Source organism: Borostomias antarcticus (assembly GCF_949987555.1).
Source record: "Borostomias antarcticus genome assembly, chromosome: 18".
Classification (NCBI taxonomy): domain Eukaryota; kingdom Metazoa; phylum Chordata; class Actinopteri; order Stomiiformes; family Stomiidae; genus Borostomias; species Borostomias antarcticus.
Genome location: NC_140251.1, coordinates 8784100 through 8809199, shown reverse-complemented (window position 1 = coordinate 8809199; position 25100 = coordinate 8784100). Strand labels below are relative to the sequence as shown.

The 25100-nt window shown below is 46.2% G+C and overlaps 1 protein-coding gene across 1 annotated transcript; it reads right to left on the bottom strand.

The window, feature by feature from the left end:
- Positions 1–66: 66 nt before the first annotated feature.
- On the bottom strand, positions 67–20894 carry tbc1d2b (TBC1 domain family, member 2B). Its single transcript, XM_084453122.1, has 13 exons — positions 20523–20894; positions 18008–18158; positions 14418–14592; positions 12369–12517; positions 10634–10884; positions 8688–9101; positions 8287–8397; positions 7803–7999; positions 6283–6777; positions 5863–5980; positions 4249–4434; positions 3699–3820; positions 67–2416 (listed from the first exon to the last, which is right to left on the bottom strand). The coding sequence occupies exons 1-13, from the start codon at positions 20859–20861 to the stop codon at positions 2221–2223; spliced, it is 2904 nt and encodes a 967-aa protein (XP_084309248.1). The 5' UTR covers positions 20862–20894; the 3' UTR covers positions 67–2220.
- Positions 20895–25100: the final 4206 nt, after the last annotated feature.

Here is a 25100-nt window from a genome sequence, read left to right as displayed (position 1 = left end):
TTTTATTGAATGACCATATAGGTACAAAACAATCAATGCTATGTTGATTACATCATGGTACAAATGTGGCATTGAACAATTGTGTAACATTCAATTGAATTAAATTACGCCTATTGACAAATAACCATATATGTAGGCTTAGATTTTTTGGGGAGAGCCTGATCAGTAACTGATGTAGGCTACAGACCATCTTAATTATATTTTGTGTGAATGATTTACATCACTTGCAAGAACACCAGGTCTTCTACAGTATGTAGTGCTATGCATTTAAATGTATTTTAATGTGAAAGTCAGAAGACACCAATTACAATACAGTAACACACGTGTAAATGTAAATGGCACACAAGGTTATTCGTCTCTAGGCTTCAAATGATACTCAGTCTTTATAGATACAAAAGGTGGCCCATGAATATTCTGGATAATGTTGGAATTGGACTTAAAGGCCTGTGCATTACAGAACAAAACCTGTGCATTAAAGAACAAAACCAAGGGAATTTGACAAACTAGCTTATTTAAAACAAAAAAGAAACAAGCTCTAAGATGTCATATAATAATAAATGGCAATTAGTCAACATGCAGATTAACATGGGGTCTTAAAATGGATATGTTATCAAATTCTCAATGAGTCAAGAACACATTAAAGCTTGACTTGGGCATGTACGTTTACGGCATGTGTGTTTAAAGAGACCTGCTCTCTTTCATAATACTTCCAGAAGACACCTTCCAGAAATGCCTCATTCAGCAATGAAAATAATAGGATTTGCTGAGGCCATAATCAATAAAACGAAAACATAAATTTCTTACCCATAGACCCAAGAATTCCCTCATAATATCTGCCCTTAAAAAGTTTTCATTTGTTAAAAAACACTTGCCACTGGCTCAACCATGCTGTGCTGACAAATGGGAAGCTATAGAACAACACTACAGTATTTGTAATATTTGCTCTAAAACTCAACAATCAAAAGTTCACCAGTCACTCAGGTAGATCCTCCCCTTGCTGGTCATAACTGTACACATGCTCTGTTACACTGCCTCCATGAGGCCAACAAGTGAACTAACAGGAGAAACCCAATACACCACCCGGTGACATAACAGAATGGTCCGGATAGAAGGTGCCCAGATAACATGACGGCAAAACAGTCAACTCAGTCAGAACTGTACAACCAAGTTCTACGGTGTGGCATGCTCTATGGTGTGGCGTGGTATGTGAGTGAGAGTTATGTTACTGATGGAGCTACTGGGAAATCTATGGTGCATCGGAACTGGAGAGAAAATAATGAAGGCCACGTTTGAACTAGACAATAAACAATGGCAGGTGCTGGGGAGGGCGGGTTTGTGTGACCTGATCAATGAAGAACAGGAAATACGAGTACAGTTCTCTGCATTCATTTGTTGTCAGTGACAGTCCACGACGACAGGAAGAGAGAAAGTCTGTCTGATGAAAATGACAGATGTGGCTCCTGGTTTTACTGCCGTTCCTTTCCCTCCACCAGCAGTAGGGAAGCTTTCCTGGAGTCTGGAATGAAGTATTGATCCTATTTCCATGAAAATGCTCAATCAATAATAATGTCATTAAAAGTGATTCAAGTGCCTCGACATACATAGGGAGTACATCCAATGGGTGTAGTTGGGAATGCGTAGTAGACTGTGACCGTTTACTAAGGAGTCAGCAAACTGTCACTCAGAATGTGCTGTGTAGAGTCAAAGCTACGGCAGATTGTTCGATAAATAAAGTCTCATTTTGAAGGAGAACAATATTTTTTTTTTATCAAGGACGATACAATCACTCCATCAACCGGCAAAAATAAAAGTCTCCACTCCAATTATTTCTTTGAAAATACTGATTGAGATTGCAAGGTGTCTAGCAATCATGGTAAGATGGCAATGTACAGATGGACAGTTATGGTTGGCAGTTCAACCTCTTGGCTCAAGGTCCCTTGACCAAAAACAAACATACAAACAAGCAAACAAACATCATTAATTAAGGCATTTACAAAAGATGGCTGGAATACTGATAGGAAAGACCAGTTGGGCAATATGATTTTGGTCTTTAAAAACCCTCATGAAAAGAGGGGTGACAGCTCCAACTCCAGCATGTAGGGAGGGAAGCTGCTTGCTCGCATACTGAACATGGCCCTGGTCCAGAGAATAACCCCTCGCCCTCTCTTTGCCTGGTTAGTACTGTAGGTGAGCCAGGCCGCTAGCTCTCTCGCTAGCTAGCTAGTTGTCCTCCTCGTCCTCGCTGATGTAGGCCCTGCCGTCCGTCGTAGTCTCCCTCTCCCTCAGGAAGGTCTGTCGGATGGCCTCCAGCTCCGTCAGCTCCAGGCGGACCTTCTCCAGGTGGAAGGTCCGACGGTTCTGTATCTGCCGGAGGGGGAAGGGGTTCATGTCCACAAAGGCGATGTTCATCAGCTTCCTGCAGGGGGACACAGAGGGGGCGTACCGAGTCTATCAAGCTTAGCCTGCACTGCTGGCATGATGTACAACATCTGCTGGCTGAACACACGACTTGGTGTGTAAACTGTCAGGTCACTATGTGTCATCATGACCTCCGTCCGAGCAACAGAGCAGGGAGGAAGGTATTGTTTTCGGTGGTGTGGCGCAGGATTACACAAAAACTACCAGACCAATTTTAATGAAACTCAGTGGAGGGGTGTAGTTTGCTTATAAACCATTCAATGGTTGTTTTTTTTGGAGCAGATCCAACTCACGGGACGGATCCACAAATTAAAACAGCACTGAGCGAAGACAGCTCGCCGTATGGGGGCCCTAGAAACACAGGGTTGGGACTGGGGGGTGCGGGGGGAGAGCCCGGAGTGCTCCAAACCGCCCCCCCCGCTTGCTCCGACCTAAGGGGAGAGCCACAGAGCCGTCCACACATGGCCGCCCTTTCACCTCCATAGGCCAGAGCAGTCATCCGGGAGCTTTCATGCCGTGGGTATGGTTACTGCCCCTTTTTGGGTGAAGTTGAAATGGTCGGGAAGTCCCGCCCTGGTCCCGCCTCGTTTTCACCCAAAAGGGGCGTGTCCGCATGCCTGTGCTTCCCATTTATTACAATTTGATGTCATGGTGCTCTGGTGTATTCTTTTAAACTTTTCTAGCTATCTAACTAGAGTAGGTAGCTGTGATACATCAGAGCAGAGCTGAAGAGCACCCGTTCAGCTGACCCCAGCTGTGTCAAACCCAACAGTTCATAAACTGCAAAGGTGATGCATCACCAGTATATTTTGGACATTTGTCTCCCCTAAGTATCAGTACCCTAATGTCACTGTACATGCTGACCACATGCATTCACGGGCGGCGGCCTGCGCTCCCCGATGACCCCGGCCTGCGTCCTTTCTACAGTAGCTCATGGTCAACTGCGCTAGCTAGCACACAGCTTTACTGGGCTTTCTGATTTTCTTTTCGCCGCTGCTTTTCATTAAATCAAATAATTATTCATTCATACACTGCACTGTAACTTTTATTTCTGTATTTTATTTTCCCTGCATTTTGTTTTAAATGTCCCTTTTTCTGTTGCATTTCGTTTTATATGACCTTTTGTGTTTCTTGCTTCTTGTCTTGATGTTTTTAATATCTCATGTGAAGCACTTTGAATTGCCTTGTTGCTGAAGTGTGCTATACAAAAAAACTTGCCTTGAGGAGCCAGATTAAAGCATAAACAACACTCTCAGACACCAGGTGCACAGGGACGTTACCTAGAGTCCAGGATGGTGCGTGTGAAATAGCGGAGGTACTTGAATATGGCCATGGAGTCCTGCAACTTCAGAAACTCCTCCTCTTCGTACTTGAAGAGAGCAAGGGCGAAGCGGAATATGATCTGGGGAGGAAGAAAAGAACGAGACACGTGAAATCTTACAGCTCCCCTAGAGACACCCGCCCAAGGAACACGATCCGTCTGAAACGGAACGCCACTCTGAAAGGGCGACTATGTGGATCTATAAATATAAAGTACCTCATTATCGCTTTTACAGCATTCATCACTTTTGCAACGTTGGCGAGGATCAGTATCACTACCACAGGAACAGATAGTATTGCACCACTCGTATTTGAACGTGCGTGGTGTGGTACTCCAGGACTAGACAGGCATGAGTAAAAGTCATTTCAGACTTGAAAGAAAATGGAAGGGCACCCCTCCCGCTCGTTCCACCATAGTTAAGTTCACAATAGGCCAGGTATCTCAGATTTCACCCCCTCCCCCGTACCTGTTCAAGCAGTTACATATCAAAGACTCGTCCTTCTAGTTACCTTGGGGCCCTCGTAGAGGAAGGCGTCCCAGATCTTGAAGAGGATGTCGCTGACCAGACTGTCCACAAACACCACCAGGAACCAGTTGAAGGTGATGAGGGAGAAGTCCACCTTGTGCTGCTCAAAGTGTGCATGGAGTCTGGGCAGCTTCTCACTCATCAGGTCCTTAAACACTCGCTGGTCCACCTGCAAACAAACAGTCAAGACCAGAGTCATTTTCTGGTCCCTGCTGGTTCGCAGGCCCCAACGTGTTGATGTTACAGAGACCAGCACCACAGAGACTTCAGGACGTTGTAATTGTAAGCACAGCTGGAGAGAGATGGGGTCAGATGGAGAACAGTGGATGGAGGTCCAGATGAACAGAGCTGGTTAGAAGCTTAGATGAACAGAGCTGGTTAGAAGCTCAGATGAACAGAGCTGGTTAGAAGCTCAGAGGACCAGAGCTGGTTAGAAGCTCAGGAGGACCAGAGCTGGTTAGAAGCTCAGGAGGACCAGAGCTGGTTAGTAGTTGGTTAATAGCTGATTAGTAGACCAGAGGAACACAACTGGTTAGTAGCTGATAGTAGCTCAGAGGAACACAGCTGGTTAGTAGCTGATAGTAGCTCAGAGGAACACAGCTGGTTAGTAGCTGGATAGTAGCTCAGAGGAACACAGCTGGTTAGTAGCTCAGAGGAACACAGCTGGGCTGCGTTCCGAATCGCATACTTCTACTTCTTACTACCAGTACCTACTACAGCTGCCCTTAGAAAGTACGTACTTTGCAAGCAGTAGGCATCCAATTGGGACATACTACCTTGTCATAACATTGCGCCTTGAAATTAGCCCACATCCGTCGCTGTCCATAACGCGACATTCGTCTACAGCTGTCATGACTCGCACATGTGACGCACATTTCCGCTGCGCACAGGATTGTGGGTCAGAATAGCCAGAAAAGCCTGCTGGCTTGCATACTGCAAAATACCACCGGATGTAGTAGGTCATCCTGGTATTTTTGCCATACTGCATGTGGCATACTATGTATTGGGACATACTACATTCTGTTTTGGCATACTATATAGTAGGGTAGTAGGCGATTCGGAACGCAGCCCTGGTTACTGCTACACATTGTCCTGCAGGTGAGTCATGATCAGCACCCTCCGTCACATGGAGATGACATCATCCACATCAGAGAAAAATTAGTAGACTCAACAAAAGACTCAGCAACAACCATCCTGATCTCACGAGCTCACATTCTGTTTCTCTCAAATTCATTCAAGCTTTATTTACTGTATACTCGAAATTACACTGAGCAGTTTGTATAATTAAATCAAGAAAAAATACATATAACAAATGATATTATTTAAAATTAAATCAGTCTGGTTACTTTCCATAGAGATCCGTTTGTGCCAGAAAAATGATCTAGCCAATCGGCGTTCTGAGAGGAAATACATACAGCTACGCTGGGCCAGGAGCAGTTGAAGTTGTGATTCGGTGTGAGACGGTGATACCCCTGCCAAGTATTTTTAAACGTGCCTGCCCTTCTCCAAACAGTTTCCAATGGAGAGTTCCCAGATGATTATGCGAAACGAACCTTCTGGCACGTCAGGTTAAGAACTTGAGGCCTTGAGTTTTTACCTGAGAGCCTAGCAGGGTCTTGGTGTAGTAGTCCCTCGGCATGAAGACCTCCACAATGGCGATGAGACACCAGAAAGCGTCCTCCTGGTCCAGGTAGAGCAGAGCGATGGCCGCCAGCCTGACAGGAGAGAGACAGCAAACTGATTCACAGAACTCTTAAGTAATGAGATCGTAAAACTCACACCAATAAACCACAAACTAGCTCTCAGCTAGCTACTGTGGTGAAATATGACAGTTAATGTATTGTTCGCAAGCAATTGCCACAATATAATTAATGTTTCTTCAATCTTTTCATTGTCATATCATATCTCATCTAATCAAGGCGTAAATAGTGAACGTGATGTGATCACTGATTGTGGTGCAGCTTGTGGTACAGTGTCCAAGCGGCCCAGGACTGTGACCCTGGTCCCCGTCCCATACCTGTTGAGTCCCTGGCAGTAGCCGATGTCGGGGTTCCTCCAGGAGAACGCCATCAGCACGTTCCTGAGCTTCTGGATGCCCTCGGCGCTGGGGGAGGAGTAGTGCTTGTTGTTGGGCAGTGTGCGCAGCAGGTCCAGCTCGATCTGCTTGGAGGCCGGGTTGGGCTTCTCCTGGGCCACGCCCAGGAGGGACTCGTAGTAGCCCGCCCGCTGGGTGTCCCGGAACTTCCGGACATGGAAGGAGATACACCAGCGCCACACCTTGGAGCGGTGGGCGTGGGGAACGCCGCTGCGCACCAGGGCTTTGAGCTCCGGCGAGCGCACCATCTCCCGGTTCATGGTGCCGGACAGGTAGTTCTCCCACTTCACCCCCACGGACACCTCCTGGTCGGCCAGGGACAGGGAGTGCAGGTTCAGCGCCCTCACCTTGGCCACCAGCTTCTCCTCCTCGTCGTCCTCCTCGGGCACCGTCTTGAAGCCGTACACGTCGTACTCGCTGCACAGGGAAGAGAGGAGGACCGGCAACAGGAGACCATCACCATCATCATCATCATCGTGACACAGAGTACAATAGAATGTAATAGGTATACTAAAACATGGATAATAGGTATACTAAAACATGGATTCTATTTCTATGAGTATTGTTATGTGGGTCATGTTCAGCAGTGCAATGCTGCGTTCAAGTGCACCTCGGAAATATCGTATTTACGAGTTACGAACACATGAACGGCCCCCAAAAGTCGTAATTACGAGTGGGAAATAACAATGACACCCGAGTTTCCGAGTTGTGACGCTGCGTGTCGTTTTGAACAGCAAAATTGGCGGAAAGTATGGAAATTGTCATCTTATTGACGGCATAAAATTATGTATTTCGTTATTCTGTCCATAGTAGCAATCAGGAATACCTTACAACAGACTCTAAAGCTTGAGGTACTTCCTCCAGTCACAGAGTTTAAATCGATGGACTAGACCTTTGTACTTCAACCTGTTTTTAATGTATTATTATTATTATTGTATATTGCATTTGTTCTGTTGCTATTTGTGTCGCTGTGTAAACTCGTCATGAAATGAGGGAAACCTCAGTGCTTTACAATATAAATAAAGGTTTGAAATTAAATGTGCCCACTTTTGTGTATTCAGCTGTAGCAAGCAAGCAAACTTTTTCCTATTGAAGCATGCCAGGCATGTGTGATACTAATGTTACAACATGATGAGGGTGTGGTATAGTACCTGACGGGGTGTGGTTTGAGGATGGTGTAAGGTACAGTGTACTACCTGACAGGGTGTGGTCTACTTTAGGGTGTGGTATAGTACCTGACAGGGTGTGGTCTGGTTTAGGGTGTGGTATACTACCTTACAGGGTGTGGTCTGGTTTAGGGTGTGGTCTGGTTTGGGGTGTGGTCTGGTTTAGGGTGTGGTCTACAACCTTACAGGGTGTGGTCTGGTTTAGGGTGTGGTATACTACCTGACGGGGTGTGGTCTGGTTTAGGGTGTGGTCTGGTTTAGGGTGTGGTATACTACCTGACGGGGTATGGTTTGAGGATGGTGTGCTCCAGCGGGTCGCTGCTCTCGGCCTGCAGCGCGTCCTCCAGCAGTCTGGAGATGACCTCGCGCCCCGGGGTCAGCTCCGACGACGAACACACCGGGTTCTTCACCTCCTGGAGCAGCACCAGGTACTTACTCTCCACCTGGCACAGCTTTGCCTCCAGGGCCGTGTACTGGAGCACACAACAACAACAAAAACTGTTAGCTCGTAATCAGCTATGTGGGGCGCGCACGCACGCACACACGCACGCACGCACGCACGCACGCACGCATGCACACAAGCACACACACATACAGTGATACGAGGTGGCATTTCCACATAAAGTAGGTACTGTAGAATCAAGAGGCTACCAGCTGGACTTCCCCCTAAAAGGCCCCTTCTGTTCCAGCTAACACACCAGCAGACGAAACAACCAGGAAACCCCGGCCGCGGCTCCCAGAGCGGGCCCTGCTGAATCACCTTGGCCTCCATGGCCTTCTCCCTGCCCTCTGCGTTCCTGCGCAGAACCGTCAGCTCCAGGATCTCCTTGTTCAGGAACCGGTTCTGAGACTTGTAGCCCTGGAGAGCGTCCTGCAACGGGGGCACGGACAGCGGTCAGTCCGGCGGAGTTGTCGAAAGAGATCAGCGACTTAACATTTTCAGTGGAAAAAAAAAAATCTTTCTCGTTTCAAAACACTGTAAAAGTGTCGAAACTAAACTCTAAAGTAACAACTTAGACCCCAGAGGGCAGCTGGATCGAAGTTGGCATTCAGTTCCTTCCTCTTGGTCAAGTGTCCTAGTTGTGTCTAGCGTTGGAGCTTAGCTAGCCTTCCCACCTCTCGCCACCTGCGCTGAGGACAGAGCTGCGTGGCGTCTCTTACCTTCAGGGAGTCCAGCTCCTGCTTCTCCTTGTTGGGGGGCGGGGGGCTGCCGTCAACGGGCGGGGGCCCGTTCCCCTCGCAGCCCTCCTGGGACAGCTTGATGATGACCTCGTCCTTGGCCTGGATGGTCTCCATCATCATGCCCAGCTGGTCGTTGATCTCTCCCACCTTGATCTTCAGGCCCTTCAGCTCCTGCTGCAGGCTCTCCTTCTCCAGGGCCAGCCGCTCCATGTGGCCGCACAGGGCCTGGATCTGCCCCTCCCTCTCCAGGAGGAGGGCCTGGGGCCCGTCCGGAGCTCCCCCCGGGCTCTGCCCTGGGTCTTGACCCGGGGACGGGGTGGCAGTGGGGCTGCCCGCTGGCCGTCTCTCACACTGGGAGCTCCTCAGGGTCTGCTGCAGCAGCCTCACCAGCTCCTGCGGGGGAAGAAGGGGGGGGGGGGGGGGGTCTGTGTCAGACATCAGACTCCGGGAGACGGTGGCGTCTCGGGTTAAACATGAAGGTACAGTGTCACAGTGTATAGAAATGTCCAGTAACAATACCGGTCCTAGGGGTCCAGACAAACTCCAGATGCCCCCATAACAAAGGCTGGTTGGATTAATCACACAAGCCACACATCAAGCATTGTTTTAATACAAGTAATGTGAACTATTGAGCCTATCCAGTGCTAGATTACTTGGGGTTACTGAATAATAAATAAATAATCTTGTAAGATTAGACTCAGCAGCTTAAATCAGCAGGGGTTAACTGGTGTTTTGGTGAAGATGGAGGTAAAAAAACAAAAAAACAAATAAACAAAATTTTTCCTAGCAGTTACTCATTCACAGATGTACCCCTAAGCCCAACTGCCGTGACTGGTTGTTGGAAGGTTGAGATATTTCTGTGGACATGATGATGTCATCCTGCGGCCAGAGGGACATGCAGGAAGTCATTGATTAACTTAGTCGAGAGCAGCCCTCCCACCAATGTTGCTTGCCCAACTCCAGATTCCCCTGAGCAGAGAGAGAACATCCTCTCTGAGAACATCCTCTTCGAGAAAGGCCAGAGGCCACTGTGTACTCAGCTAGCCACTGTGTACTCAGCTAGCGGTTATCAACTCTTAATCCAATTTATATCAAATCTAATTGCATGAAAGCTTTCAACACCATGTATTATGTTAGAAAGACAGACATTCAGAATCAGACCTCTGCTTGCTTGAAAGAAGGTTATTTCTAAAAGCCTGACAAAGACACGAGTGAGAGAGATATTTCAAACATCCAGAATTATAAAGACCACACGCCTTTTAATAAACCAGAGAAACAAAATGAAAACCTTAGTTTTAGTCTTCCGTTACAGAAAGTTTCATACACACACACATAAAGAGTCTATGATACAGTACCCGGTCTCTGACGGCTGCCACCTGGTCTGCCATAGACCTCCGTTATAACCTCAAACAACAACAACAACAACAACATCATAGAGTGAGCGAGTGATCGCCTCACTGGTCACGTTTTGATCCCAGTTTCTATACATGACTAATCATGTGCTTTCCAGCCTGCATACAGTACACACACACACACACACACACACACTCTCTCCCTCTCTCTCTCTCTCTTGACCCAGGAAATACACAGGAAGTACACACACATCTACCCAGACACAGGAAGGCCGTCGTGTGGTCCAGGAATGAGGAACTAGTGAAGTGTCAGGTGAAGATAAGAGCTAAGATAACACAGGACTAGCAAAGAGCTGAGCAGCTACCCTGAGACTCACCCTGAGTAGAATGTAATATCTCCCTGAGATTGTAGTCTCACCCCGAGCATACAGTATCTTCCTGTTGGTGACACCCCACTGACACTGTGTGATATACAACACATCCTTCTGCTCTGGGATTGGTCAGCAACGATTCGATGCATCTTACAGTATGGGTCTGTATGTGTCTGTGTGTGTGTGTGTGTGTGAGTGGTACCTTCTGACTGGCCAGCTCCTCTCTGAGTTTGGCCTGTTCCTGGTGCGCAAGGCTCAGCTCCTCCTGCTGGCTCTGCAGACGCAGCTGCAACTCGGAGGGCTTGCTGCCGTTACACTCCACCGGGGCGGCGCCCTCGGCCTCGGGGCCGCTGCGGCTCTCTACGCTGCGCCCCAGCCTCATGTCCCGCAGGAAGGGCCTCTTATGACGCACCGAGCGCGCAAAGTCGAAGGTGAAGGGCGACCCGATGGAGTCTGAGGGGAGAGGTCACATGGGAGGGGTTCAAAGTTCGAACGACTGTTATCCTCGGGTAAATGAACGAATGCCTATGGCAAATCTATTCCTCAGTCTCTTTGTGGATCCCTTACAAAGGATATTCATGTTTTATACAGTTAGTGGAAATACAACTCCAGATGACACACAGTGACAGATGCTGATCTTTAGCAGTGGACCTCTTATCTGAGAAGGTGTTGTACATATGATAGGAAGTTGTAAGAAAGTGTAAGGCTGTGTTCACACTAGACTTTTTTTTTTTTAACAACCAGCGCCTTTTTTTACATGCAAACCTATGGGAAAAGGCAAAAGATGGACACCTTTATTATTATTATTTTTTTATTATTATTTTTATTTTATTTTTTTATTTTAAGCGCAGCTGCCACCACCTTTTGAGTTGAATTTTGTTCAGAAATTCTTCAGAAAAGCGCTGTGTGATGTCAAGCGCATTTCTGACAGCTGACCAATTCAGATTTACACTACAGTTACAGTACATGTGACGAGTCACAAACGATACAGTAACATACAGATGAAAGAGTAGCAATTCATACATTTAGTTGATTTCTATCAATTTATAGTAGGCCCTATATAATATTAATAATTTAGTTGACGTTTAAGATGATACGGTTCAGTCAACGTCGGCTAGAATGTATGATTCCCGTTGTTAAGGTTACAGAATACTCGTGCAGAAAAGCGCAGAAAAGGTGCAGAAGGCAGCGCTTTTTCAACAACAAAAGAGGCCAAGTGTGAACGCGGCCTAAGGGATTCTAAGTGGAGCAACTCATCCGAGTTGGGTGACACCAGGACCAGGACAGGCCTGGGAGACAGAGAAGGACCAGGACAGGCCTGGGAGACAGAGAGGGACCAGGACAGGCCTGGGAGACAGAGAGGGACCAGGACAGGCCTGGGAGACAGAAGGACCAGGACCAGGACATGCCTGGGAGACAGAGAAGGACCAGGACCAGGCCAGGCCTGGGAGACAGAGAGGGACCAGGCCAGGCCTGGGAGACAGAGAAGGACCAGGACCAGGACAGGCCTGGGAGACAGAAGAACCAGGACCAGGGCAGAGAGACAGAGAAGGACCAGGACCAGGGCAGAGAGACAGAGAAGGACCAGGACCAGGGCAGAGAGACAGAGAAGGACCAGGACCAGGGCAGAGAGACAGAGAAGGACCAGGGCAGAGAGACAGAGAAGGACCAGGACCATGGCAGGCCTGGGAGACAGAGAAGGACCAGGACCAGGGCAGAGAGACAGAAGGACCAGGACCAGGGCAGAGACACAGAGAAGGACCAGGACCAAGCCAGGCCTGGGAGACAGAGAAGGACCAGGACCAGGGCAGAGAGACAGAGAAGGACCAGGACCAGGACCAGGCCAGGGAGACAGAGAAGGACCAGGGAAGGGTGACATAAGAACCAGGATCAGGGTAGGCCTGGGAGACAGAGAAGGGCGTCGGCCGTGGACTCACGTCTGTGGGCGTCGGGGTGGGGTTTCTGCTCAGGGATGTCCTTGGCTGGAGCCTCCACCAGCTCCCAGTCGTCTGCGCTGCTGGCCGTGTAGAACACACTGCGCCTGTTCTCACCTCCCCGCCCCGAGCGGAGGTGGGACATGGAGTTTCTGGAGGAGGAGACAGGGAGTCAACTACAACACACCTCTTCTGGAAATGGCCAGAATGGAAAGTGTCAGGAATTTGTGGAAGAAAACTCAAGTCTTCACTCTTTGTGGCTTCAGGTGTGAAACTGTCTTTATTTTACATGCAACAAGGACAGACACAAAATCAATGCAAAATCTCTCTGAAGAGTTCTTCCCCTTCAGATTGCATTCATAAAGTAGCAATATATATATATATAGCCTAGCTATGTTAAGAGAGAAGGACACAGCATCCAGAAAGGATTATTCTACTGACAAGCGTGCTAAACTGTGGCGTGAACCCTCATGCTGTGTGGAGAATAAAACGTTAAATAAAATAAACCTGGACCAAAATTTTTTTTTCTCAACCAAAAGAAATCTTGGTCGATCAACAGTCCATCAACCAAACAATCGGCCAGTTGACTGAATGGGGTCAGCCCTTGTAGCGCAAAAGTGTCAGTTATCAAAAGCAGACAGATACATTAATGTATTTATTATTTATTTATTTCAGCAGTTATCAAAAGCAGATACATTTTGTCAAGGCCACTTATTTCTCAGGACATGTGATTGGTGTATTGAGTCACAGACAGAAAACAACTTTTCTTAAATTAAAAATAAGTTATTTTAATTCTTTAATTAAAATAACAAAAATATGACTGATTTACTTGATTGCAGAAAGAACTGTAAAAAAAAAAAAGCATCTTTAAATTTCTACAAATGAAGGAACTCATCCATAAGCACATAATGAAATTCAGGAGCGGCATGTGAGGGCTAGACTGATAAAACCTGATATAATGTGCTACTCTAGTGATAGCTGTAACACAACTTTCTCTGGGAGGTCCCTCCTAACCAGCAGTATCATACTGTAAGCACACTGTGTCATTGTTTGTGGCCTTTCTCAAGAAATAAAACTGGTTACAGTTGCTGGAAGATGCAGGCCAGTCCAAATCTGTTTAATATACATAAAACATTGTTAGATCTGAACACTGACTGTGCTGAATATGGTGATTAGAGATATTTTAAGGTGACGTGCCAGTAACATGGCAGCTTCTCTTTCGCTGAACTAAACCATTCACCCTCATGGTGTCCAACCATTTCCTCTCAACGCTTTCACACCAACACTTGGTCAAAAAAGAACAGTTCTGCTTTTGATCCCACACCCATTTCTAACACTATCAGATGTGTCTGATCTAGCAGGAAAGCTGCACCTTGCATCATTTGGATATTTGCCCCCACTTCTTGTTATTTGCAGGGTTACTTTGAATCATTTCCACGTCCCCGTCATCATTAAAGAGATGACTTTTTGTGTAACATTATGATCTCACAACAATTTCCTCTCTTCTGAACAAACTAAAGGGACAGCAGATCTTCCTCAATAGCAGCGAACTCATGAGAAGTGGATGAAGCACTACTCAAGCCAGTTTAACAGGCACTGAACACAATGACCTGAGAAAAGACATTCTCCCTTTTAAAGGTCTCCTATTATACTCCTATTCAACAAGTTAATAGAGGTCACTGGGGTCCCCAAAACATGTCTTTGAATATTTCTGCTGAAAATACCACTCAGATTAAGCATTCTAGCACGCCTCTATCCCCCTCTGTTTCAGGCCTGTTCTAGACTTTTTTTCCAGATTGGGGGTGGTATAATTCTACAGGAGGCAAATCTGAATGGCTTGTTGAATCACATGTCTTCTGAATTTGTTTGCCCACAAAAAAATAGGTCTTCTTATTTCACAGTCTGTGTGTTAGTAGAGAGAGACAATGTATGTGCACAAGCACGGAGAAGGTGAGTTTTTCATAATAATAAGACCTTTAATTAACTTGTAATAACTAGTCAGTGTTGAGTGGCTGCAGCAGTGTTAGCCTCCAGGTCCCAGCAGGGTCTCACCTGAGCTCTGTGCCCCAGTGTTTGAGGGAGAAGTTGATGGGGCTGGTGGACGAGCCTGGAGGCCCGCGCCCTGACTGGACACCCCCCGGACCCTCCGCCTCCATCTCCGTCTCCATGGAGAAGTCACTGCGGACCCTCTCCATGCTGTCGCTCCTCCGCTCAAAGAAGATGGGATCTGGGAGACATCAGAGAGGGAGAGAGAGAGGGGGGGAGGGGGGCAGAGTTAGGTACCACAACAATCTGCCCACCAGCGGGTCCTGCTGTACCACACACACACGCACACCAAAGAGACTCCCCAACTGGAGCCCTGTTAGGAAATGAGAACCCAGTGTGCCTGAGGGAGCGGTAAGTCTGTTTACTGTGCCGCCAAGTCTATTGTTGTAGAATTACCCAGAATACTCCTCATCGGGGCATGCCTCCTCTCTTAACCAGCATACTCTGACTATCTGGAGTCTATTTGAGGTCGGAATGCCAAATATAGTCCAGCGAAGCTAACTGCTATGAGGTGAACTGGAAAGTTTGGGAACATCCCTGGCCAGACGGTTCAGATCTCATCCAAGATGGCCGTGTTGTGATGACACCACTGGAGAGGAATGTCTCTGCTGAGTCCACACTACAGCTGGATCTCCTCGTCTGCCACGGCCCAGCAAACATGGAAATGTTTATAAAAGAGATGTTGTTAAGTACTGTACTATTGCTGGCACACTCGGCAGGGCCTGCTTGTGAGGCCTATAAATACAAGTAGGCCCATTAGATTACAATTGTTATATGCCAGTTGTGAGAACAGACAGAAACTGGCAAGCTCAATAACAGCAATAGCTACAGTACTGCATGTGACTAGAGGCATGCGTTTATCTTCAGTAAGCTCGACTACTGTAACGGTGTGTTTAAAGGTCTCTCTAAAAAGAATCGATCACACAGCTGCAGCTGATTAACAATGCTGCTGCTCGAGTCCTCAGACGAAGAAAGTTGATCATATCACTCCAGTTTTGAGGTCTTTACACTGGCTTCCTGTCTGTCAAAGAATTGACTTTAAAATACTGCTGTTGGTTTAAAAAGCACTGAATTGTTTAGGGCCAAAATATATTTCTGATCTGCTGCTACGTTATGAACCATCCAGACCTCTCAGGTCGTCTGGCACAGGCCTGCTTTCTGTCCCCAGAGTTAAAACAAAACATGGAGAAGCACCGTTCAGTTTTTATACTCCACATATCTGGAACAAACTTCCAGAAAACTGCAGGTCTGCTGCAACTCTCAGTTCTTTTATATCAAGACTGAATACTTTTCTTTTTGTTGCTTTTCATTAAATCAAATAATTATTCATTCATACACTGAACTGTAACTTTTATTCCTGTATTATATTTTTCCTGCATTTTATTTTAAATGTCCTTCTTTACATTGTTTTATATGACATTGTATGCGTTTCTTGCACTTTGTCTTGATGCTTTTAATGTCTTAATGTAAAGGCAGTTTGTTAGAAAGCTCTTCATTCAATACGGTCGCAGAATTTAGCTTTGTTCTCCTGTGGCATGACGTTCTGCTGTTCCTCCATCTGTCATCAGCTGGAGGAGAGAAGACTTCTCTCTGGGTTTCGACACGGCAGCCATGCAGCTGTGCAATAAAACCATGGTTACTCCCCCAGCCTGAGAGAGCAGCTGCCTTACTAGCCCAGCCTCCCAGAGAGGACATGCAGCCTCTTCTAGCGCCGTGTGAGATCCAGCACACAGGATTAAATAGAAAACAAATGCGTTGTTGAGAGCACTGTGCAATGGAGCGTGTTTCAGAATGAGAGGAAGCTACACAGTATGGAGCATGGGACTGAACATTAAGGCCAAGAATCTGACTTCCCAGCTAGATTCACAGATCCAACGGTATTAGTAGGCTAATCAGTTTGTGAGTCAACTGTCATGTGGATCATATTGAATACAATAGTAGCTAGAAATGGTTGTCAGAGAGCACAGACCTCTGCCCATGAGCGGGACATGTTTGGTATTGCCGCATACGTTAGGTCGCGAGCTTTACACCAGTCCAAACTCGTGTCACTGTGACCTTCCCATGTTGAGATATGGACGTTTCTATCCCGCCTATTGACAATGAATGGGGGGGATTTTTCGCTCCCAATCTCCAAAAAATGAATGGAGTTGAATGGCCAGCAGCTCGTGGGTCCACCCTGTGATTCCGATCTGCTACAAAATAGAATGGCTTCTAAATTGGCCCGTGACACACCCCTCCACCGAGTTTCATGAAAGTCAGTCTGATAGTTTTTGTATAATCCTGATAACAAACCAAGAAACGGCTCGTGGACCCGTCCTGTGATTAGGATCGGCTCCCAAATGTAATGGGTTCCAAATTGGACCATACTACGCCCTTGCACCGAGTTTCATGACCAGTAGTTTTTGCGTAATCCTCTTAACAGACAAACAAAGGCACGTGCGCACAAACACACGCCACCGAAAACATTACCTCTCGCCCTGTGCTGTCGCGGAGGTAATCAACGCAACACAAGATCACCACCATATTTCCAATGAACTGCAGGCAGACACATTTCTGTCAACAGCATACAGTATACAGTACAGAACCAAGATCCAGCATACTTAGAGTATCAAGTGATGAAACATTCTCCATTAATTAATGCTAAGCTTAGCTTAGCTAGTAGGACCATCTTTACATTAAAGATCGTTCCACAGGAAGTGACCACACCACAGGCGTGTTACTCCTCTGTAAAAATGCTGACCACTCCACCACAGCTGGGGCCCCTACCAGGGTGTTCAGGGTCCACTAGGCCATGGCTGGGCATGCAACATGTGGTGCAAACAAACCAGAGCTCGATATGAGGGGAAACCGTTTTGATAAAGGGGGGACGGGGAGGGGTTGATGAGTTCTATGAGGTGTACAAAAGAGGAACTGTAAAGATCTGGAACACTTGACGACAAATCTGGAACTATAAACAGCGCACGAGTATAGAATTCCGGCTCCTCCTGATGACATGTCGAAGTGTCCTTGGGCACACTGAACCCCAAATTTCTCCCAATGAGCAGGCTAGCACCTTGCATGGCAGCTGTCACCATTGGTGTGTGAATGTGTGTGTTAATGGGTGAATGTGCGGCCATTGTAAAGCGCTTTGGATAAAAGTGCTATATAAGTGCAGCCCATTTACCATTTATCTATGGTGAAAGATTAGCAAAGGTGTAAGAATGAAACGGGTCATAAAACTCCCTAAAGCATTTCATGGAAAAGACCTGGTCATATGATAGTGTCAGTGAGTCATATGATTACTTGACAGGAGCCAGGTGTTGATGAGGAAGAGAATCTGCCTCTGAGGTGTAGCTGCTATTTTGTCAAGTCAAGTCAAGAGCACAGGGTCAATGTGTGATATGGTAATGACAACATAACAACATCTATATGTACAGTACGTTATGGCCAACACCCTGAGAGAGAACAGGGACTGTGCCTTACTCAAACAGCCTCTGATGTTTATTTTGAGTTGTCTGGTAAATGAGCAGCTGTTAGGTTATCTGTGTGTGTGTGTGTGTGTGTGTGTGTGTGTGTGTGGTGTGCGTACGTGTGGGTCTAGCCCACTTCATGTTCACCTGTGTCTTTGGCCACCAGGCCGGTGAGTGGGTAGGGCAGGGTGGGAGAGGTCCAGCTGTCCCTCTGGCCGGAGCCTCGGGTGTTGCTGAACTCCCAGCGCTTCTGCTGCAGCTGCTGAAGCCAGTAGTGCATCGCCTGCCTGTTGGGGGCCTGGGAGCAAAACACACATGCTGACACCGTCTCCTGTGACACAGCAGTAACATGAGGAACGCAGGACATGACAGCTCTGATTCCCTGATAGACTAGGCTATGTGAGACTGTCTGGCTTGGCTAGGGATGGGTATTGGGAAGCAGTATTTTTTGGTACCGGTACGTCATTGGGTCAGTGCCAAAATATTGATAAGCATATGTACAAACGGTGCTGCTATCGGTATTTAACACATCGTCTCATTAATCCATGGAGCCGCATGCGTTTCATAAATCAGCCAACCGCTGGCATCCGTCCCCAATCATGAACAAGCTGCTGGTGTCAGGCGATGATGTTTCATAGTTATTGTTTGTCTCTCGCAGAAGTAGGCATAGTGGCGGACAGGGCAAAATGGTACTTCACCAAATCTACCGACGGTGCTATGCAATATGTAAAAAGTTAGTTGTAACAACTTACAAGTTTCACATTTGGTAAATGAAAAACACACTTTTTTGGGCTTGTGAGCTACTTTTGAAATGACCAGCTCAACAAGATTTCCCCCCCCCCCCCCGGAGATGACGACAGCCCTTAACCCCAGTTCCCACCCCCCTTACAGAGGCACATTATCAGACACCCTCACACCTGCTTAGCATGCAGTTAAAAAGAGAAACATCAGAGCTGAGCTTGCCTATGTGTAAAAAGTAGCCATAACCAGCAATGGCTGGACAAGTATCATACACCACTCTGTCAATCCACTATGTAAATGAAGGCCAACTGAGACAGAAACATCGACCTAGGCAGTGTCGATGATGATACTGGTATCGATAAAATCCCAACGACACCCATCCCTAGGCTTGGGTGTTCCACAATGAATCCTTATAAATGAGTCAGTGGAGTTCATCCAGCCCCCCCCCCCCCCCCCCCCCAGGAGTCAGACAGACTTGCTTCAGCCCTGCTGTCAGGACTCAGCTGAAGGAGGCAAGAGCGCTGGAAGGAGGCCATTAACTCCATCGACTTCTCACACTCCAGCCGAGAGGCATGGAGCATCCTTAACAACCTCACTGTTAGGTCTAGACACTCCCCCCGTCACTGCCCCATCTCTGCAAACAAAATTGCATCACAATTTGTGAAAAGTGGGACATACGAGGGCAAAGACCGTGAATCATCACGTCTCATGGCGAAAGAAGTGTCTGACCTCTGGAAAACTCCTAGCGGCGGAAACATCTCTGGCGAATTCCCACCGGAGGAGTTCGCTGCTGCCCTCCAGCATGTAAAGCCAGAGAAAGCTCTGGAGCCTGATTCCATCTGCCTAGACTGCCTTGAAGTCCTGGTTAAGAGCGTTCCACCTCTTACAGAATAAATCTTAAAAACAAGTGTCAGACACACACACACAAAAATGCACTACGCGAGAGTTGACAGAGAGACTACAAGAGTACAAAAGAACACAGATGCTGGTTTCAGTCTCAGTTCCGGTCCGTGCCCATCTTGGCCCTGGGCCTTGTACAAGGTTTATAATACGAACCACCAAACACCTGTTGTATGGGATGTAACCTATACATGGACATGCAGAAGTGGACAGTCTGCGGAGAGTGAAAATAAAGACAAACCAATAGACACTGGGACAAACCACCTGCCTCTGCCTACCACACCGGTGCCATATTGTGAGGGAGCTGTGTGATTCTGTGTGATGATGCTACTGTAATGCAAATGGTAAATGGACTGCAATAGCGCTTTTATCCAAAGTGCTTTACAATGGCCTCTCATTCACACATACACATTCACACACCAATGGCGGCAGCTGCCATGCAAGGTGCTAGCCTGCTCATTGGGAGTCATTTGGGGTTCAGTCTCTTGACCAAGGACACTTCGACATGTCAACAGGAGAAGCAGGGATTCAAACCACCGACCCTACGGTCATTGGACGACCCGCTCTACCTCCTGAGCCACAGACGGTGTAATTTTAGATCACCAGTCATGGCCGGTAGTGAGCCAGGTGGGATGACAACTGTCAACTGTGCTCACTTAGAGCATTCTTCTTCGAACAATAAAACAAAAAAATAAAAAGATGGGTAGCCTAGTTCATGTGACTAATAGGTTGGCCAGATATAATGAATATATGACTCAGCTAGCTAACAAAGCCTAATATGCACAATACATGACACTGTTCAATGTGACAGACTTGCAGCACAGAGTCACTGTCATGCAGTTGCGTTAGTAGGCGCCTCCACAATGAAAACTCGAAAGAAGTAGCACTAACGTTAACATAGTGAATAAAAAACAAACAAACAGTCTACGTCACGTTTCGTGTTCACTGTTGAACTGATTCATGTCAAAACAACCATGCATCTATTATCAAAATGACTTAAGAGACTTGTGTGATAGCCTACCTTGAGAAGAAACTCCTTCCCGGAGGCCCGGATCTCGAACTGCCCCTCTTCCCCCTCCACATCATAGCTGAAGCAGGCATCGGCTATCTCTATATGTCCCAGTGGAAGAGCGTCCTGAGGAGTCTTGAAGTAATACAAATAGCATTTCCTCGGATCATAGACGACCCACCTGGGTTTGTACCCCCTTAAAGGCCCCTTTCCAGTCAGTTTGTTCAAGTAACCGCATAATTTCGTGTTCTGGTCCTTCGCTCCTTCGACTTCAGGCGCATCCACGGACTTGGAGGCCAGAATCCGCGGACCTGTAGGAGAATTTCCTTCGCTGCCATCCTCTTCTTGCATCTTAACTCCAACTTTCTTCTTCTTGCACCAGAGCGGATGAATCGTTCCGTTTCTATCCGCATGACTACTTGCTCCTTGAGCGCAGGGATGCTGGTACTTGTAGTTTTTAGGGAGCTCGGGCGTGTGGGCGGGATGGTAAACTTATATAATGCAGTGTAGATACCGCCAGATGGAGGTATTCGACAAGTCTCAAAGCTTGCACAGTAGACCTTCTGTATTCAGTGCATCTTCCAGAGAGTTTATGCTGGATGGCGATAATACCTAATCATGATATCTTTCTATCACTTCATAAGAAAAACATTTGAGATATCACAAAATTGATTGATTGTCTGATTGATTGATTGATTGATTGATTGGTTGATTGATTGATTGGTTGATGGATTAATGGATTGGTTGGTTGGTTGGTTGATTGATTGATTGCATTTATTATGGATATAGCACACATTAAAAATACCAGGGATAACATGCAAAAGTGAAACACTTATTTCCTGCACGGTCCCTAGTGGCTTAAACACAGGATAGACAGACTGTCACATATAACACATCCATAAACCTCCCTAAAAAACAATAATAGGACTAGTATCTGTCTTACAGTCTTACAGTGCACCCGGAAAGTATTCATATACAGTACCTTCATTTTTTTTCACATTTTGTTATGTTACAACCTTATTCCAAAATGGATACATTTTTCGTCTCCAAATTCTACACACAATAGGCTACCCCATAATGACAAAGTGAAAAAGTTTTTTTTTTTTTTCATTTTTGCAAAATGTATTAAATATAACAAAATAAAATATCACATGTACATAAGTATTCACTCCCTTTGCTATAACATTCAAAATTGAACATCCTGTTTCCACTGATCATCCTTAAGATGTTTCTACAACTTGATTGGAGTCCACCTGTGGTAAATTCAATTGATAGGACATGATTTGGAAAGGCATACACCTGTTTAGGTCCCACAGTTGACGGTGCATGTCAGAGCACCAACCAAGCCATGAAGTCAAATGAATTGTCTGTAGACCTCCGAGACAGGATTGTATCAAGGCACAGATCTGGGGAAGGGTACAAAAAATTTTGGTACCACTAGGATTCTTCCTAGAACTGGCCGCCTGGCCAAACTGAGCAATCTGGGGAGAAGGGCCTTGGCCAGGGAGGTGACCAAAAACCCGATGGTCACTCTGACAGAGCTCCAGCGTTCCTCTGTGGAGATGGGAAAACCTTCCAGAAGGACAGCCATCTCTGAAGCACTCCACCAATCAGGCCTTTATGATAGAGTGGTCAGACGGAAGCTACTCCTCAGTAGATGGCACATGACAGCCTGCTTGGAGTTTGCCAAAAGGCACCTAAATGACTCTCAGACCATGAGAAACAAAATTCTCTGGTCTGCTGAAACCAAGATTGAACTTTTTGGCCTTAATGCCAAGCGTCACGTCTGGAGGAAACCAGGCGCCGCTCATCACCTGGCTAATACCATCCCTACAGGAAACCAGGCGCCGCTCATCACCTGGCTAATACCATCCCTACAGTGAAGCATGGTGGTATCATCACCAGGCTAATACCATCCCTACGGTGAAGCATGGTGGTATCATCACCAGGCTAATACCATCCCTACGGTGAAGCACGGTGGAGACAGCATCATGCTGTGGGGATGTTTTTCAGTGGCAGGAACTGGGAGACTAGTCAGGATCGAGGAGAAGATGAATACAGCAATGTACAGAGAGACCCTTGATGAACCTGCTCCAGAGCGCTCTGAACCTCAGACTGGGGTGAAGGTTCACTTTCCAAGAGGACAACGACCCTAAAGACACAGCCAAGATAACAAAAAAGTGGTAGGTGGACAGCTATGTGAATGTTCTTGAGTGGCCCAGCCAGACTTGAGCTGTCTCATCTCTGGTGAGATCTGAAAATAGCTGTGCACCGACGCTCCCCATCCAACCTGATTGAGCTTGAGAGGATCTGCAAAGAAGAACGGGAGAAACTTCCCAAAAATAGGCGTGCCAAGCTTGTAGCATCATACTCAAGAAGACTTGAGGCTGTAAATCCTGCCAAAGGTGCTTCAACAAAGTATTGAGTAAAGGGAGTAAATACATATACACATGTGATATTTGAGTGTTTTATTTTTCATAAATTTGCAAAAATTTCCTCAAAAAACGAAACATTTTTTTATTTTGTCATGGGGTATTTTGTGTAGAATTTTGAAAATGTAATCAAATTTGGAATAAGACTGTATAACACGTGTAAAAAGTGAAGAGATGAATACTTTGCAGATGCATTGTCATATAACCTACTGGAGTAGGCTATAGGCTACACCACTGCCGCCATAGTCAGAACAATGTTCAAGAGCTTGATATCTTCCCAGCACTTCATCTCCAGGGCAATAATAATGTTCACTCACTTTCCATCTTATTTTGTCTTTTTAAATATCACAAAATTTATCGGACTCCAAGTATCTGCCTGTTAGTAACATAATATTGGAGTGTAGTATGCCTAGATATTTTCAGTAATTAGGACCACCACTGCAGCCAGAACATTCAAATGCTACAATTTTTAAAATGTATTGATACAATCTTTTCCCATTGAAGAAACTGTTGACATGATGCTCCTACGTGGAATGGCAACTGCTGAATGTCAGTTATTTCAGAAAGGAAACACATGTCCTTTTCTGTGTTATGTCTGCTCAGATAGGCCCACCTACAAAACTAGTATGATAATGTGTGCTTCCCCTTCATAAAGTATTAATCACATGTTATTTGGAACCAAATAACATGTGATTAATACTTTATGACTGTGCAAAGCAAGGGAATTGGAAATGGTGTTCCTCACAAAGTGATTAATAACATTTGACTCCAGGCTCAGTAAGGACACAATAAAACCATTGGCTGCTCTGTGCTCCTCGGCCACCAGAATTCAGTGTCTCGCCTGCATCATGACATTTCACTTGCGTCTGTGATGACATGTGACCTTTATGAAATGTCAGCTTTACAGGTCCAGATAGGTCCTCATCCCCCACACAGCTTCAAACGAACAATCACACCACTCGTTACTCATAGTAGCCTACTGCTGCTCATAGGACCTGCCCTCCTCCAGGCTCGCCCCTCTGTTCTATTGGCCATAACTGAGGGATCGTATAACTCTGCAGAGTGCATTCATCATAAAAAGAAGAATACGGAATGTTATACCAGTGTGTGTGTGTGTGTGTGACCCAGAACTCCCCTAGAGCAAAGCACAGTCATTGTGTCAGCGTCCTATATTGCCATATCAAGCTGACATATAGAAATGTTCATGCCTGCTGACCCGCATACCTGAAATGTTGAGTGCGATTACTGTTACTCCAAATAAGGAAAGATACTGTAGGTGATTGGATCTTCCATATCCAGGACCCTGACTGTAATTGACCTCATCAGGTACAGTACAACAGCATTAACCATTCTGACTCAGAAAGGAAATGATCAGTCAGCTGAGGAGACAGTGAGAAGCCAACTGAGACCAAAGACCCAGCACTGTGGTAAAACCCTAAAAAACACCCCTTGTCTGTCCCACTCACTGGCAGCTCACACTTGAATTCACATAAGGGTTGGCTCAACCAAAGTGTCCCTTCAATCAGATTCCACCAAAGTATCTGTCTCACCCTCCACTGGGCACACACACAAACAATATCTCTGTTGGGAAAAAGTCTTTGAGACCTAAGCAAAAGTGTTAAGAGCAGCTGATAGTTACAGTTATCAGACACTTTGCCGGTAAACAGCTCCTGTTGCTAAGCGTTGCACTCTTCAGCATAGAAACCACAGGTTTTCCTGTGCTGGTTACTTTCCATTTATCTTCAGGAAACTCTTGCTTGGTGAAGGCCCTTCTGCGCTCATATGCAAATGTGAACTGTCTACTGCTGCTTGACACCCTCATTTTCCGAGCCCACGGAATATTGTGCAATGTAAATGTCATCGGGGTATATTTCCCATGTTCAGTTTTATATTGTGTCAGAACGTCTTTAGAGGTCCATGACGGTTAAGCGATAAGGGAAGTACTTCAACGGCTGCTGAAATGACATTATGCTCAGATCACACACTGAAAAGCTCAACAACAGGTAGTGTAATCTTTCTTACGACAGAACTTAGACCAAAATCAGCAGTATTTTCAAATACAATCTTAATTGTATTTGGACATATTTGTTATGATAAACATACTTATCGTAAGCTGCTTCGGATAAAAGTGTCTGCTAAATGTTTAAAATGTAAAAAG

Bases quoted from the DNA above. Each gene is read 5' to 3' on its own strand.
- tbc1d2b (XM_084453122.1), bottom strand. From the start codon at position 20,861: ATGCAAGAAGAGGATGGCAGCGAAGGAAATTCTCCTACAGGTCCGCGG. The intron at 12,518-14,417 runs GTGAGACCCTGC...CTCCTCCTCCAG, and splicing joins CACTGGGGCACAGAGCTCAG to AAACTCCATGTCCCACCTCC. The intron at 10,885-12,368 runs GTGAGTCCACGG...CTCTCCCCTCAG, and splicing joins CCACCCCGACGCCCACAGAC to ACTCCATCGGGTCGCCCTTC.